General features: G+C 40.2%; 1 protein-coding gene across 1 annotated transcript; it reads right to left on the minus strand.

Annotated features, from left to right (window-relative positions):
* Positions 1-845: 845 nt before the first annotated feature.
* On the minus strand, positions 846-14011 carry LOC139711692 (SAGA-associated factor 29-like). Its single transcript, XM_071623554.1, has 8 exons — positions 13931-14011; positions 10773-11089; positions 9743-9888; positions 9082-9276; positions 8582-8767; positions 5995-6088; positions 5564-5632; positions 846-2467 (listed from the first exon to the last, which is right to left on the minus strand). The coding sequence occupies exons 2-8, from the start codon at positions 11055-11057 to the stop codon at positions 2351-2353; spliced, it is 1092 nt and encodes a 363-aa protein (XP_071479655.1). The 5' UTR covers positions 11058-11089; positions 13931-14011; the 3' UTR covers positions 846-2350.
* Between the last annotated feature and the right edge of the window lie 2563 nt (positions 14012-16574).

Here is a 16574-nt window from a genome sequence, read left to right on the forward strand (position 1 = left end):
CCATATTTTCTCGTCGAGACGTATGGCCGAGTGGTTAAAGGCGCCGTCTCAGAGACGTGAGGTTGCGGGTTCGAACCCCACAAGATCACGAAACAATTTTTTTTTATTTTACTTTTTTTTCTTCAATTTGTATTATATATTCGTCCATGTAGAAATCACGTTCGTATATAAACGCACCTATACACACACACAGACACACACACACGCCATATCCCTCTTTTTTGTGTGTTGGAGACCACATTGCTTCGACTGCAGCAACATTTTGCAGGTTGACTTTGTCAAACCGATCATAGTATGTAATGACGACGACTGAGGTGTTGTACTTTGAACAATTGTCTTTCAAGACGATGTCATTGTTTTGTAATTTGATGACGTCATTACACTGAAAATTGTGATTAAAGGCAAGGTATCAAAACCAGCCGATTATAGGTTTTATGTCTGCGGGACGTATTTTTCCCAAGTTGCCAGAAATGGCATAGCGACCTCAGTCGTTACAAGGCCGCTTTTCCGTCTAGCAATGCAATAGATGTTCACACGGCCACGTTAGTTGAGTGGGCATTGACTTTCCCCCTGTTATATCTATACATTGTTTTTTTTTTTTTGTCTTACCATTTCCGTGGATGACCCGTGGCCGAGTGGTTACAGAAACGGTTTCGCATGCACGCTCAATATAACTTCAAGGTGCCTATATCACATTCTTTTCTTTGTCGATCACAGATGACTGTCATCTGATGACCACAAGCGTATCACCTAACTCGTCCTCAATGTGACGAGTTTTCATGTCTCGTTTGGTTTTGTTTTCCTTTTCTTCTTTTTTTAAAAAATAATGTACATAAACCAATAGCATCACTGATGTCCTTATGCTGAATTGTAATTGGTGTGAAAGCCATAGTACACCTACCTGGTCCTCTTTCACATACGTGACCCTGCATCACAAAACCAACAAAAAGTCGCCAGACATGGATTCTGAAAAGAGCTTTGTATGACTCAATTCAAATGGACTCTCCTAACCTATCCTAATATTGGAAAGAAAGCACACACTCTGGAAAGTGTGAACAGAGAAAAGAGGCTCTGAAGTATCTAAGGGTCTATTCAAGTGCTTAATCTTAATACCAAGCGGTGCTAGCTGTGCGATGAATGGAACAATAAACAGGATGTAAACCACTGGAGCACCAACAGTGAAGGGATTTTCAGATTAAGCTGAAATTGAGTGTGCTTTTTAACACAGTCTGTAAATGATTAATGCCAACTTTCAAAGCAGTAGCATTATCCTTTCAAAAGTTATTAGAGTTGAAAGTGAAGAGTGTGGACAGGGTCTTTAAGAAATAAAAAGGGACTCTATGAGACACACCTAATCACACAATTCTATACCAAAAAGTTTGTCAAAACTGCTAAAAACCAAGTCTTCCTTTTGTTTTATTATTCCAAACTTTGTATAGTGTAGAAGACTTGCTCTTTCAGAAAATATGAATAACTCAATTGGCTGGGTTGACTCATTTCACCCACATGTATTTTCAGTCCTCACACAAAATCAGTGTGTGCAACTTTTTGTTGGTTTTGTGATGCATGGTCACATATTGAATATTGACACATTGGTTCCCACTTTGTTAATGCACTCATGATAAACGATTGTCCCATAGTGATGCAAATGACTGATCATAATACAATTCATAAAACATATACTGTTGCTCACTACAATGCAAAATACATCCATAGATCCCTGAAGTCCAATGAATGAAATGCAAGAGTGTCCAAGATGAATAGATATTGACAATTTGAAATGTGACAATATATGTATTTGTTACAATAATTTGTAGTAATTGAATCGTTTTTAATGAGATTTCGGAAGACGCGCTAATCGCTCTTGAGCTAGTCTATACGCCACACGGAAGAAACGAAGACACAGAAAGAAGAACGCAGTAGTAAAGATGACGCATCATGCCAAGCAAAGAGGTTACATGGAAGAAAACATTCACTACATCACATCCAGGACTTACGGATGAACTACGGCAAGATTGCCAAAATTCAGTACCACATATCTGGCCTAAAAATGTCAAGCACAGGACAATGTACCATGTATTAATACAATGCAAGAGTTGCTTCTCCACAGGTGCACCGTCATAAGGCACCATAAAACCATTTTACAGCGACTGGTTGGTACATTTCCTTTGGCAGCTACTGGGCACATTCAGCCTGCAAATCGATGTCAAAGCTAGATCACAAACAGTCTACCTTTAAGTTCCTCTGTCAAGTCTGCCAAGCACATCTTCAAATGTCTCCATTCAAGGTGCCTTGTTTTTGTCTCCATGACGGCTCCTGCAGCTTGGCGAGGATTGAGTCGGGGGAGAGTTCACCTCTTTCGTGGCTCCTTGACCTGCACCACATAGCGCTGGGCAACAGAGAGGGCGGGAGAGTAGCCATCTGCGTAGGAGTTATCCTCAAACAGCACTGAGTAATCATCGATGGGCTGTGGACAAGTATTGATGTGAAACAAGAAATTAACAGGCATACCAATTCATGGACAAGATGCATAGCTGGAGATTATACACATATTGAAACATTGCAAGATAGTCAAAATCTGATTAGAACATTGAAATCCATTTGAATTTAGCTTATGATCAGTGACCAGTGTTTTGCATGTGATGCACCAAGCAGTACCCCAGGGTCCTCCAGGGTACCGTCATACCTAAGGGTACCACATTGTATGGCACCATCTCATTTTTGTAAGATGTTTATTAACACACTGCCACCATGGCGGCCAAAACTTTGCAGTCGGCAATAATGATCCCAATGCCAATTAAGCCCAGGCATAATTAAAAAGACAAACTGTAAATTCAATAGTTACAATAATACATGTAAAATCACCCAATTCACAAATAAGAATCCCTGTGAATTATATACCTCAGCAGCTAGCTTCCTGCTGCACAGCATCAGAAGCAGGGAGAGCATACGCTTTAATGCGCGAATGCAAACCTCAAATATAGTACGCGTAGCTTGAACTCAACTGTTCATTGAAGTTCATTGATGCTATTTGCCAAAAGAAAAAAAAAATCCTTCACAAACTCATTAAAATTCCCAAGTCAATACCAAAAATTTGATAATCGCTTCCTTTTCCTGTAAGTTTCATACAAATCCGTTCAAAACTTTTTTGACTTACAGTATTTTGCAAACAGACGAACCTACGCCGACAAAAGCAAATAACCTCCTTGGCGGAGGTAACTAGAAAAGCACTCGAAGAGCACATACCTCCGGCAAGCAGCTTATTTTCCACCCATACTTGCATGCCCAATTTCCCCACCCCACCCAAAAAAAAAAAAAAAAAAAAAATGATAAAAGAGCCTTGTGTTTACCTCAAAAGCTTTCCTCCTGCGCAGCGCCTCAAGCAAAGCATGCGCTTTAATGCGTGTATGCAAACCTCAAAATTGCGCAGCTTGAACCCCTAAGTTCATTGACCCTATTTGCCAAAAGATAAACAATCCTTTAGAATGCATAAAAATCTGCAGATCACTGCCAAAATTTTATCATCTGTTCCTTGTGTCATTACCAAATTTCCACATAAATTTCATCAAAATCTGTTGCAAACAGACAGACAAACCAACACCAGCAAAAAAGGAACTTCCTTGACAGAGGTAATAATAGTGATGACACTTTTTCGAATGTTTTGAAATCATGTCTATTTGATTTTGAACAGTATTTCAGAATGAGATTGTTTTAATCCGCAAACTTGTCCTGTGATTACTTATTTTTAGTCCTACATGGATTGGTAGCCCTACATGGATTGGTAAATGCATAGTGTGGTGCAGTTGCCTGTGTGGGACACTGAGATCAGTGGCACTGAGCGTGTCATAAGCACTGATGTCATGCTGCTGCACTGCTGAGCCCGTCGATAACAACAAAAATTTCTTTCATAAGGCACTAAAAATCACTTTTACCTTCTTTTTTTTTTACCTACCATACAGCTCTTTAGAAAAAGAATAAAAATATTCCAGGGTGCTAAAAACCACATGATGTGAGAAGTGTGGTCATGTCCATCAAAACCTCCTCTTCCAGGACAAACTGTACACTGCTTGATCAGACATTGACTGTACTGCATAAGTTTAAATTTCTCTTCATCACAACAGAGCCTATTTTGTTTCATAGTACACTGCACGAAACAGTTTGCTTGACTATTGGTCTGTGTGTGCTTGTCTGTCTGTCTGTCTGTGATAATCATGTTTGTTTTTGTTTCTGTGTATGTTCACACACAAAAACATAGCATAACTATGCATAAATTGCAAGGTGCTGGTATACCAAGCTGTCAAGATATGTATCAAGTGTGTCAACAGTTGCTAGGGTGTGAAAATAAGCATGAGCAATGATCTCAAATGCCTGCATTAGTGTCTGACTGATCGATTCATGTATGCCTGCATACTGTAAAAGTGGAAATTTTCGCGCATTTCGCGCAACGAGAAACTAACGCGAAAATAAAAGCACGCGAATATGTTTGCATGCCGTATGTTCCTGCAGTTGACGTCTTGATTCTGCGGAATTAAAAACACACCAAACTCTTCTTATCCGGCCGAGCGCGAAAAATTAGTCACGAGAAAATATCCACTTTTACAGTATACCACAAAAAATGAAAATACAGTAAACCTCGCATGAGTCGAAGCTCTCGGGACTGACAAAAATGCATCGACTTAAGTGAACTTCGACTCTCGCAAGAGTCGATTTTTTTTTTCAACTCACAGTTATGTACATGTATTACAGTACATTTGCATGCATGTGTGTGTGTGTGTGTGTGCGCGTGTGTGTGTTTGCATTCAAATTTGTCTGTTCTTGAAGATAATGTTCTTATTTTGTTCTAAATTGAACATGGAATTTGTATCAATACTAGTAGTTAAACGTAGTTCTGAGAATGTCTGCGCTAATGTGGCAATGTGCATGTGCTATGTCTATGGTGCAATATAGGTAGCCATCTCTGTCAACCTACCATGAGACAAACACTCTCCCAGGCCCATCCCACCTCCATTGAACAAAACTATACAGCCAGCCGGGCACGCACAAACAAGTTCCGCCCACTTGGCCTGTCACTAAAATATTAAAGCAGCGATTGGTTGACCAAGGAGTTCTAGCTTGACATGTAGGTGCTGTGTGTATGGATAAAGACCAGTATGGATCGATGTGCTGTGTGTATACATGTATACATGTGTATGTATTCGACATGCGTGCGGAGCGGTACGGTGAGTGTGCATGCTTACCTGCAGCAGGTCAGAGGGACGGGGTTCTGCGACATGCCGGTTTTTTTTTATTCTCCTCATTTCTCATATGCCAGAGAAATCTTCTTCGGCTCAAGTGATGTAAACTACGTGTATTTTGTACAAAAGGGACTGAATGTTTTACTTCGACACAGCCGAAATTCGACTCTCGTACTTCGGCTTATCCAAATATTTCTTAGAGAAAATACATAGGGAAAAATCGGGACTTTTTATTTTGCTTCGAGTTAAGTGATTTTCGACTCACTCGACGTCGACTTATCCGAGGTTTACTGTATTCAAGGTGAAGGTCAAGAATGAAGTATTCTTACCCCCTCAGGAGGCCGTTCTACAAGAGCACGGTAAAAACAGGTTGTCTGAGGGTACAGCGCCATCACAAGCTGTATAAGTGTGAATAGATAAAGAGAATTACATGCCAGAAAAATCCACACAGGAAAATATAAAAAATATTATACATCATGACATTCCAGTTAAGTTGTGCTTTGCAAGTGTCAAGAGTCCAGTTTTCATTGTCATATATGATTGTGCACAAAGTAATTTGAGTCTCAAGTAACATACCACAGGCACCACAGCAATGACATACATGGCTATTATTACATTGTACTGCATATATCTCTGCCACTCCTGCCCTTGCTATGAACATCTATGCTCTCATTCCACTGTGACAGATTATAGTTACATACTAGTATTACAAATACATAATTTTCTACAACCCAAACCCTGATCCAAATTCCATTCTTACAGTGCCTTTCTTGAACAGAGCATCTGGGTTGCTCTCTGGATTTGCTTTCATCAGCGGCAATGGAACTATCCTCCGGCGCGACAAGAGATGTCTCCTGGAAAAAGACCAAAGTAACACAGAACACTTTCATACAAAAGAAAAATTCGTTTTGTAATCACTGTTTTTTATAATTATGAATCTTGATTGTAGTCTTGATTTGAGTTACACAACGTTCAGGCGCTTGAATGTGAAAAAGGTAATGTAAAGCTCTTCTAGATGATAGAAAAACCTCTCCTGTAATCATATTTATAAATTCCCGTTGAATGTAATCTTGATTTAAGTTTTGGAAGCACAATGCATGCGCTTCCAGACCTGTCAATCAAACTCACAAAGTGCATGCTATCAAGTGCAGATCAGGTTGATTGCATTTACATTTTGCCCGGTCTCTGGTAAGAAGTGAATGAAGGGTTGAACTCGGCTCTTTGAAGGTCAAGTCTTTAAGATAAAAACTGCGCATCAAGAATTGAAAACACTTCGAATTTGCAAATCAAGATTCTAAACTCAAGATTACAACAATTTGTTTTCAGATGCAAGAAATTCCTGGTTACAATCATGATTCTTCTAATAGGGATTCTTCTAAAAGGGATTACAATCATGATTACACAACATATTTTTCTACCATCTGTAAGGGGGGTCTGGGGCAATTACCCAGGACCCTTCCCCTGAGCCTAACCCTTCCCCTGAGCCTAACCCTAATCCTCATCCTGAACCTAATCCTAACCCTAACCCAAACTCTAACCCTAAAAGCCAACCCTGACCATAATCTCTACTCTAACTTTATTATTAATATTAATAACCGGTATTTAGCTGGGGGGTAATTGCCCTCGGGGATTATGAACCAATATTACATTAAGATTTACTGGCATTCAAATAAAAGATGGACCACTTGCATTTGCAATGGCAAATCTGCTGCTTACACAGATAAACTTTATGTTGTATCTACATATTTCCCTCACTTGTTCCTTTTGTCATGTCATCCAAGCATTTCAGAGAAATGTTCATAAAATTTCACTTGGTCTTTGACTTAGGGAGTTTAAGCTGACTTGCAATAACTATAGTACGTATTTAAAGTACCAATTACTGTACCATCTCATTTTCTATGGTCAAGTCATGCATACATTCACAGTAATCTTACCAAAATTGTTCTTTAGTTACTCTGGCAAAAAAATCACTAATAATAATAATAATAATAATAATAATAACAATAATGATAATAATAATAATGATAATAATAATAACAATAATAACAAGGAAAAGTAGAAATTACGCGGTGCGTAATATATGTCCCCGCCGGAAGTAGCATTTAGTAGCAAAATGTACAATATAGGTAAAAAGATCAAGGTCAAAGGTCAAAGAAGTCAAAGGTCAAAATTCTATGTAGAAGTTTTGAAGCCCTCACCTAGTGCCATCACATAAAGCAAACGGAATCGAAATCGGGTTACAAATGGCGAAGGAGTAGCATTTTGTAGCCAATGTACAATATAGGTAAAAAAATCAAGGTCAAAGGTCAAAGAAGTCAAAGGTCAAAATTCTGTGTAGAAATTTTGAAGCCCTCACCTAGTGCCATCACATAAAGCAAACGGAATCGAAATCGGGTTAGAAATGGCGAAGGAGTAGCATTTGGTAGCAAAATGTACAATACAGGTCAAAAATCAAGGTCAGAGGTCAAAGAAGTCAAAGGTCAAAATTCTGTGTAGAAGTTTTGAAGCCCTCACCTAGTGCCATCACTTAAAGCAAACGGAATTGAAATCGGGTTACAAATGGCGAAGGAGTAGCATTTTGTAGCAAAATGTACAATATAGGTCAAAAATCAAGGTCAAAGGTCAAAGAAGTCAAAGGTCAAAATTCTGTGTAGAAGTTTTGAAGCCCTCACCTAGTGCCATCACACAAAGCAAACGGAATCAAAATCGGGTTAGAAATGGCGAAGGAGTAGCATTTTGTAGGCAATGTACAATATAGGTAAAAAATCAAGGTCAAAGGTCAAAGAAGTCAAAGGTCAAAATTCTGTGAAGAAGTTTTGAAGCCCTCACCTAGTGCCATCATATAAAGCAAACGGAATCAAAATCGGGTTAGAAATGGCAAAGGAGTAGCATTTTGAAGCAAAATGTACAATATAGGTCAAAGGTCAAGGTCAAAGGTCACAACTGAAATTCTGTATAGAAGTTTCAAAGCTCCCATGTAGTGCTATCATATAAAGCAAACAGAATCAAAATCGGGTTAGAAATGGCGAAGGAGTAGCATTTTGAACATTTTGATCACACACGGACGCACAGACGGACGGACAGACGGACACACGGACACACACACGTACAGAGCCCGTTTCATAGTCCCCTGCTCGAACTCGTTCGGCGGGGACAATAACAATGATAATGATAATGATAATAATAATAATAATAATAATAATAATAATAATGATAATAACAATAATAATAATCAGTCACCACTAGCACACCTCCCACTTCACAATCAAAGAAAAATACATTTTGAGAATACTGTACAGCTCTGTCTTATGCAAAATGCAAGATAATGATCAACTGTTCAAACATACTCTTTTCCCTCTTCATCGATGTCATCCACTTCATATTTGTTAGTGCTGGAGTTGAAGGATATGACTTCCGCCAGAATCCAGTTCTCATCGCCGTCGCTGCCTCGAACTCTGGCCGCCACGTAGTCTCCTGGTTTACATACATAGTTTGACTCTGCCGGAACTGATCCACATAAATGAGGTGGTTTTCTGAGGAGACACAGAGCAAAAAATGACAAGATGAGTTTATACAGCATTTTCAAGATTGGTACAAACTAGTGCTGCAATACCTCCATTATCTGACATCCATACAAATGTGACAATAAGTTCCAAGTTGATTACCAAATATAGAAAAATAGATAGCAGGTACCAAAATCTTTAATTCCAGATGCCCATCTTAAATACTACATTTTATTTTCAGTGGGCTAGGGTTACGTCTTGCCTGGATTTTGGAACTTTCCTTTCATATGCTGCAAACAATGTGGTCATACACATGGGAAAATATGACATACAAGTTGACTCACTCATTTTCAGTTCGCCCTATCCAGAGAGGGAGTGTCATGGCAGTCTGCTGCAGCATGTTCATTAAGACCCCACGCCTCATGATCTTGCGAGGTCCATCCGTGTCAGAAAAATGGCCAGCGTTCCTTGCCTGGAGACGCTGTTCATTTCGTAACGTTTTGATGGCATTAATCTTGTCCAGCGATTTCCTCAAACATCTTGGGGCAAAACAGACAGACAAACTATGGGTGAGACGATGTACGAGCAAGTTGCATAGGATTGGCTAGGGCGTGAAGTGAAATGCAAGATACTGGTATAGAACACTGAGATATACAATTAAAAGTATTACATCTATGGAGTGAAATAATTGTTCAGTCCAGCAAGAGCTGAATTTCAACTCGTACAACATTTATAACAACAACAAAAAAAAATTCTTGTAATCTGTCTTGATGGGTAGACACTTCAAGTATAATTGATCAGGACTGTAAGGTCTCCACCAATAAGATGTGCTCAACTAAGATCTCTCAATCATGTTGTTCACATGTAAATGCAATTTCTCACCAAAACTTTGCAAGATTGAGATATGGGAACTTCTGGGCGTTTAGTGCTTTCATTGGGCGATCCATTACAGTGTAATAAGAGTCTGACTCATGAGTCAAATGCGGCTCTTGGAATTGTTCTTACTCAGCTTCTGTTTCAGCATCCGTAAGTGCTGTCTGGTAGAGGCTACGTAGTTTTGCACGGTAGTATGATGATATCTTCTGCTCTTGATGCACTCTCTCCTGAATCTTTGAAATGTTGCTGAGGTTGCTATCACTTTTATTTTTGCACTGAAACAAGACCGATAAAAAGAGAGAGACAACATTCCTGCAGTATTCTGCCAGTTTCCACATTGACACGCAGACAGCACACAGATACACATCTCATCCATAGGTCATATGACATCTCGATCTTATCTTAAGTCTGAAGATCAGATATCAACCCTCTGTTCACGGGAAGTGGATGTGTCCTGTAATACATTATAAGAAATTCCAATATCATAAAGGCAAGGGGTTGAAGGCCAACCGTGACACTAGTTTGCAGGCACAAACCCTTGTTGGACGTAAAGGAGTCTGCACCAAGACTACTACTATTACTACATGCACCACTGGCACTGCAAGCTACAGTACAGGGCCTATGGGACAGTGCCAATGCTGCGTGTAGTAGTCTTGGCGCAGACTCCTTCACGACCAACAAGGGTTTGTGCCTGCAAACTACCCTGACACAATGCCATGGAAGATAAGTCTGAAATAAGCCATGACTCAAAAAAAACAAAACAATACAAAAAACAAAACTGGAATGCCTGAAGAAAGCAATGCACTTAGACTCGTTCAAATTAGTGTAATGATTACACAGAATTAAAAAAACAAAAAACAAACATGGATTCATTGTCTTCAGTCATACCTCTGAAAAGTCTCTCTGTGCTTGTTAATGCCACCATTATAAACATTTGCTCCTCGCAGAATTTTCTCACTAGCGAATGAGGTAACAGACCAGTTTGTCTGCAAGACATCACAGGGATGGTCAAAATAATGTACATACAGAGGTTCACACATCAAAGTGTGAGGAATGAGATCGTAACAGGTGTGCATGTACCCACCTGTATTTCATGTAAAATCCCTGACCACTTTCGCCACGTATGTGGCACATACAATTTTCTCTGTATGCTACTAACCTGATGGGTGTCTCTAACAAGGCGATAAAGTTCAGCTAACATATCCTGGATGGATGATGTGCTGTCACTCATGCTGCTCTGCTTGGCAGCATCCTCTGTGCCCTCCTCTATGGGTTTGCCTTCACCTTCTGCCCCACTCCCCCCAGTCCAGTCTGACTGGGACGTCTGGCCCGGGGAGTCGGTGCTCTGCTGGTCTGGCGACAATGAGCTGGCCGAGTGAAGCTTGTCCCCTTTCCCAGGATTATGGGCACCCGCTGCCGAAGACTTGGTTCTCCGCATTTTCATGGGTGAAGTGCGCTTTCTACAAATCCAGTCCTCTTTAAAACCAATGCAAATTATGGAGTTAAACTTAACAGATCAACATTAAAATTACATTTCTGAAGAAATGGTAATTCTTTGCTCAAGATTGTTAGATTTCTTTTGTCTTGAAGTACTTCAAAGCTTAGTTCAGCACCAATAAATAGGTCCCTATATTGTATGTGTATTGTAATCATACATGTAAGAGTGTGCACTGTACTACAATGGTTCAAGCGTAAAACACTTACAGTCCAAGAGCAACATGCTAGCAAAACAAATGAAATAATGCCTCCGGCACCACTTCGTGGCGGAGGTATAAAAAAGTGGACATATCAGTATTAGGTGTGTCCAAGAAGTAAAGACAGAAAGTTGAATGTGTAAGTCAGCTGCATTGACTGGAAATCTTCAATCGATAATACACCTAAATGTTAACCTGTTGAAGACTAGCCAGAGGTAAGTATCCTTGGGCAAATGTTTAGAAAGTAATATTCTCATAACTTTTACGGCAAAATCAGCTTGTCCTCAGCAATATGGCATGCATGCACATTGGAGCACTGAGTAAAATTATAGCGTTATTTATACATGCATTATAGTAAGGCACAGAGAAAAAAAAAGGTATCATTTTGATATCAGCCTGTTCTCCACAGAAAAATGCAGGATGCATGGAACTATAGAGACTAGAGTAGAACAGTGAGTAGTGTTTACAGTCGTGTAGCTTGTCGACCAACACTAACCACAGCTTTAGTATATTGGTATATGTGGCCATGTGGCAAATATATGGACTAAAATGTGACGTGTCTTTGATGCATAGTATCTCTATTCATCAGTCAAGGTGCTAAGCTAGCTAGATGAAGAGTAATTTCATATCATCAACCAGCTATCTTTTTTGAGCCATGTCATGCCTACCTGCATTTGGTGCATGGCTGCAGCTGTGAAGCTGTGCATGTTTCAGGAAATTCACCAACCGTAACACTAACAGATGTTGGCAATCCAAATTTTCTCACCAAGAGTATGCGAGATTGAGACTGACGTCCCTCAAGAGCAGTTCGGGAAACCCACTCACAAGGGGGGCCCCTCCTTATAAGTAACCCGTCCCCCTTATAAGTAACCCCGTCCCCCTTATAAGTAACCCCCGGGGCACCCCTTATAAGGAGTCTCCACGCTTTTTTGCAATGCAACGCGAAAATGAAAGGACTGCGGCAATTCGCTTGATTATGTCCATAAAGCTTCACAAGTTTCCTAGTTACTCACAAAATTTGAGCAAAATCGGTTTGAGGCATCATATCTAAAATCATGGATTTAAATGCGATGTCAAACGACCCATGCGAATGCTGAAATGCGAGCGATTACTGGCGTAAGTGTCGCCAGGCGCGGCGGGGCGGCAATGCTTGAGTGCAGACGTGGCGACTGAGTACGGAGACTTTTGTACTCAGTCGCCACGTCTGCACTCAAGCATTGCCGCGCCGCCGCGCCTGGCGACACTCACGCCAGTAATCTCTCGCATTTCAGCATTCGCATGGGTCGTTTGACATCGCATTTAAATCCATGATTGTAGATATGATGCCTCAAACCGATTTTGCTCAAATTTCGTGAGTAACTAGGAAACTTGTGAACCTTTATGGACATAATCAAGCGAATTGCCGCAGTCCTTTCATTTTCGCATTGCATTGCAAAAAAGCGTGGAGACTCCTTATAAGGGGTGCCCCGGGGGTTACTTATTAAGGGGGACGGGGTTACTTATAAGGGGGACGGGTTACTTATAAGGAGGGGCCCCCCTTGTGAGTGGGTTTCCCGAACTGAGAGTGAGAGTTGGCAAGACACAATTCAGTCATTGATTCATGATGTCGGATGATCATATTTTTTTCCTATCTTTCGCTATCAATCATGATACACGATCTGTCACGAATCAAGCTGAGCCAGATTATTATCTTTAAAATTAAGGTGAGCTACAATCTACATAATTACATGTCAACTAAATCATTCCTATCTAACTTCACATGCATGCTTTAACTGCCCAGAAAGAACAGATTTGATAGGCGATGCCGCGCCGCGCCGCCACCCACAGTACCACACATATCACATATGTCTACACACGACGGGAAGAGCGAGCCGGCGCCAGACTAGAGGGCTAGTGTCATTAGTGATACACTGTAGGGTTGGGGGTACCACGTATCGACACCCTAAGGATCTGTAGCTTGTTTATTCTAAAAATATAATACAAATCCGCCTAATTCTTACCTCAAATATGCCATAAATACTGCAGTTTTGAATGTCGTGACCGTCTCGTTGATTATGAATCTCCGTTTTAAAATAGCGCAATTTTAGTGCGTGCGTTCCGTTTTCTTCGCGCAGCTAAAAAGGGAACCTTGCGATCGACACCCCCTCTCCTCCATAGGTATACACGTGAATTTCACAGCATAGGTATACACGTGAATTTCACAGGCCATAGGTAATACACGTGAATTTCACAGCCATGCGTCGTTACTGATCGGATGTGTAATTTTTAGCTTGGTTTGTTTGAGTTTGATTTTCGTTTCTTCGTTTTTATTGTTTTTATAGCTAATGACACTTAATCCCGCGCGTACTTTTTTGTTCTATACGCAAACAGCCATGATACGCAGGGTGTCGATGGGAAGGTGCCCTGTCGATAGGTGGTGCCCCAACCATACTAGATAGCATAAATGCCCAGCCACAATATCAATACATGGGACTACATCCATACATTCACACAGTCAAAGGCTCTACGCAAAAAGATGTTATAGAATAACGTCGTGGCAATTATACTCGGATGTCAACGCAATCAATAAACTCAATATCTTCTCAAATATCAAACGATTTACTTTTCGTTAATAAACACTCACCGATACATGAATTACAAGCAACCTTAGTTTTATCTGCCACTCCGTTCGTAAAGAGATGCAGTAGGCCAGTATTCGTTCGTGTTATCCGCTCATGCTGCTGGTCGAATAAAAGAGAAAAAAACAATAACAACAACAGGTTTGACCGGTAGCGGTCAAAGTTCACTACATTGTACTGTGATTTTTAAGGCTGCAAATTGGCAAGCTGATATTTTCAAAAAAGAAAAAAAAAAATCAATGCTAATGATAATACTGGTAGGCTAATTACAACATGAACGACCCCATTATGCCACCATACTGTTGATGGTATGCCCTACACATCACCAGAAAAGGTAAATTAATCAATAAAACGAATACCTGGTACTTTAGCAGGTGAAATAATAGACAATATTTTATACTGAAATAAATGAATAGATATGTAAATAGAACAGATAGACAACCACGGTGATAAGTATAATTAAATATGAAGACAAACAAAAGAGCAAATAGACCTACATTGGCCTTAGAAGTAAATAAAAAAAAATGGATAAATTCATTACTTGCCGCGCATAGATGAGTAGAAGAATAAAAAATGAAGAACTATGAAATGCGTTATTAATGAATTGAGATATCATAATCCTGAAAAGACGGATACCTCTGCACTGTGATCATCTAATGAGATTTTACGAATGAAAATACAGACGAATTTACGTAGTAAAAATAACATCGCCCTATAATTTTCAAAGTTTCCTGAACTTAAAACAATAATTGTGAAAATGTTTATTCTTCATCTTCACAGAAAAACATATTATTTTGTCAAGATGTTGAAGCAAATCATGATCCAAGAACACAAGGAATTAAAGTTTTGGCAGTAGATTTATGGACCTATATCTGCCACGATACCGGTAATCGAAAATGATAGGGAAATGAGCATCGGGGGGGGGGGGGGTGGGTGGGGTGGGTGGGGGGACTTAATTGAGCAGGGGGAGGGGGAGGGCACAGTGATGGCACCCAGGCCCCTAATAAACCCCATCCCCACCTCTCGGGCGTCCTCTCTTTTCCTGTAGGCCTAATAGACTCAGAGATTGGGATTCTCAATCAAGTGATGTGATCGGAAAATGAAAAATCCGCACGCAATAAATTCGGGGGTGTTTGTTTTATGGTTTCTTTGCTTGTTTGTTTACTTTTCTCCTGTGGTTTGTCGTCAGATCCTACCTTTCATGATATCCTAATGTAGTGTGAGAATACACAATCTGGGGACCGTTTCATGAAACTTTTTGTCAGTGATTTACACTGACAACTGTTAAAAGCTACTGAAATCCTTGCGTCTGATTGGAGGACAGCAAATTTGTCGGTGAAAACCTCCGACGAACTCGTTGATGAACCCCCCCCCCCCCCAGGTCATGTCACGAGTGATGTTTGGTCCGTGAGGCTATCCACTTCAATGACTTGGTGAAGAGTCACACGGAACGCGGAACAGATATGACCTACCTTCCATGACTGAGGCTATGGTTCCATAGCGTATGTGTTACTTTTTTGTGATAAACTTTAAGATCACTGACTAAATATTTTACCCAATGTGTGTGAACCATGCAGATCGTAGAATCTAAATCAATTCTGAAAATGCGATAGCTCCTTCTTGTGTGATGTGCGTGTGTTGTGTGTGTGTGTATGTGTGTGTGTGTGTGGGGGGGGGGGTGGGTGTGTGGCCGGGGGGTGTGGGGTGGAGAGCAGGTGGATGCGACCCTTAGCACACTCTCTCTCAAACCTCAGCTCGGTATATAACCCTTTTAAGACTGGATTGACAATATCATTCCCAAAGGTGTGCATCAGATCATTTAATTTCACTTCTAAAAATGTAAAAGTTTCTTCGTACAGAGTGACAGAGATGACGCACATGTAGAAGTGGCATTTAACTCATTCCATACTGAATTCCGGATTCCCCATATACTTAATACAAAGGCCACCAGGTTTCCCGTATGGAACGGGTTAAAAGAGGTGACATATACGGCGATTTTTGTTTTTTGAACTTTTATTTTGATGTAATCAAATATTAAAGGAGGCGTTGCGTCTGCCGAACAATAATGAATGGTCAACATTCAACTGCAACCCCTTGAGAGGTGTCCAAAGTTACCCCTATATAAATAGACCCTCACAGTCCGTTGAAAACATGCACTTTACAGCTCAAGTATATATATTAGGCTTACAGCTTTTCAAGTTTATTTTTTCTTATGTGCCTTTGAAGTCGTCAGGTCATACAGTGATTATTGTAACTCGGACAGTTTTGTTTTCATAAAATCTCATAGAAATATAGAAGAATGATTGTTCTACAAAACTGGGATGCACATTAAAAAGCAACCCTGCAAGTTTAGTGCTCAAAGTCATACTTAAATGCCTTGAGTAACGCGAACATTACGTTCCATCGGTACACGTTCCATTGAAAGACAAATTATTTTCATGAAATGTCATAGGAATGATAGAATAGACATTGCTTTATATAGATGGTGCAAGTAAAGACATCTTTGTCGGAGATGCAGTCCAAAGCTATATCACCTGCATCTTTAAACATGAAGTATATAAAGTTGTTCCTAGCGATAGTTAACGAGTACGCCTATGGTGAGTTTTTTTTTTAATGGTCCCCGGAATTTGCCCAAACAGAATGGCTGCC

Source organism: Diadema antillarum, unplaced genomic scaffold (genome assembly GCF_040938485.1).
Source record: "Diadema antillarum isolate AM-2024a unplaced genomic scaffold, OU_Dant_1.0 scf00000040, whole genome shotgun sequence".
In the NCBI taxonomy this organism is placed as follows: Eukaryota; Metazoa; Echinodermata; class Echinoidea; order Diadematoida; family Diadematidae; genus Diadema; species Diadema antillarum.

Coding starts and splice junctions, on each gene's coding strand:
- LOC139711692 (XM_071623554.1), bottom strand. CDS start 11,057: ATGAAAATGCGGAGAACCAAGTCTTCGGCAGCGGGTGCCCATAATCCT. Junction 9,277..9,742: donor GATGCTGAAACAGAAGCTGA/GTAAGAACAATT, acceptor TTTTGCCCCAAG/ATGTTTGAGGAAATCGCTGG. Junction 6,089..8,581: donor ATCGATGAAGAGGGAAAAGA/GTATGTTTGAAC, acceptor GTCTTTTTCCAG/GAGACATCTCTTGTCGCGCC.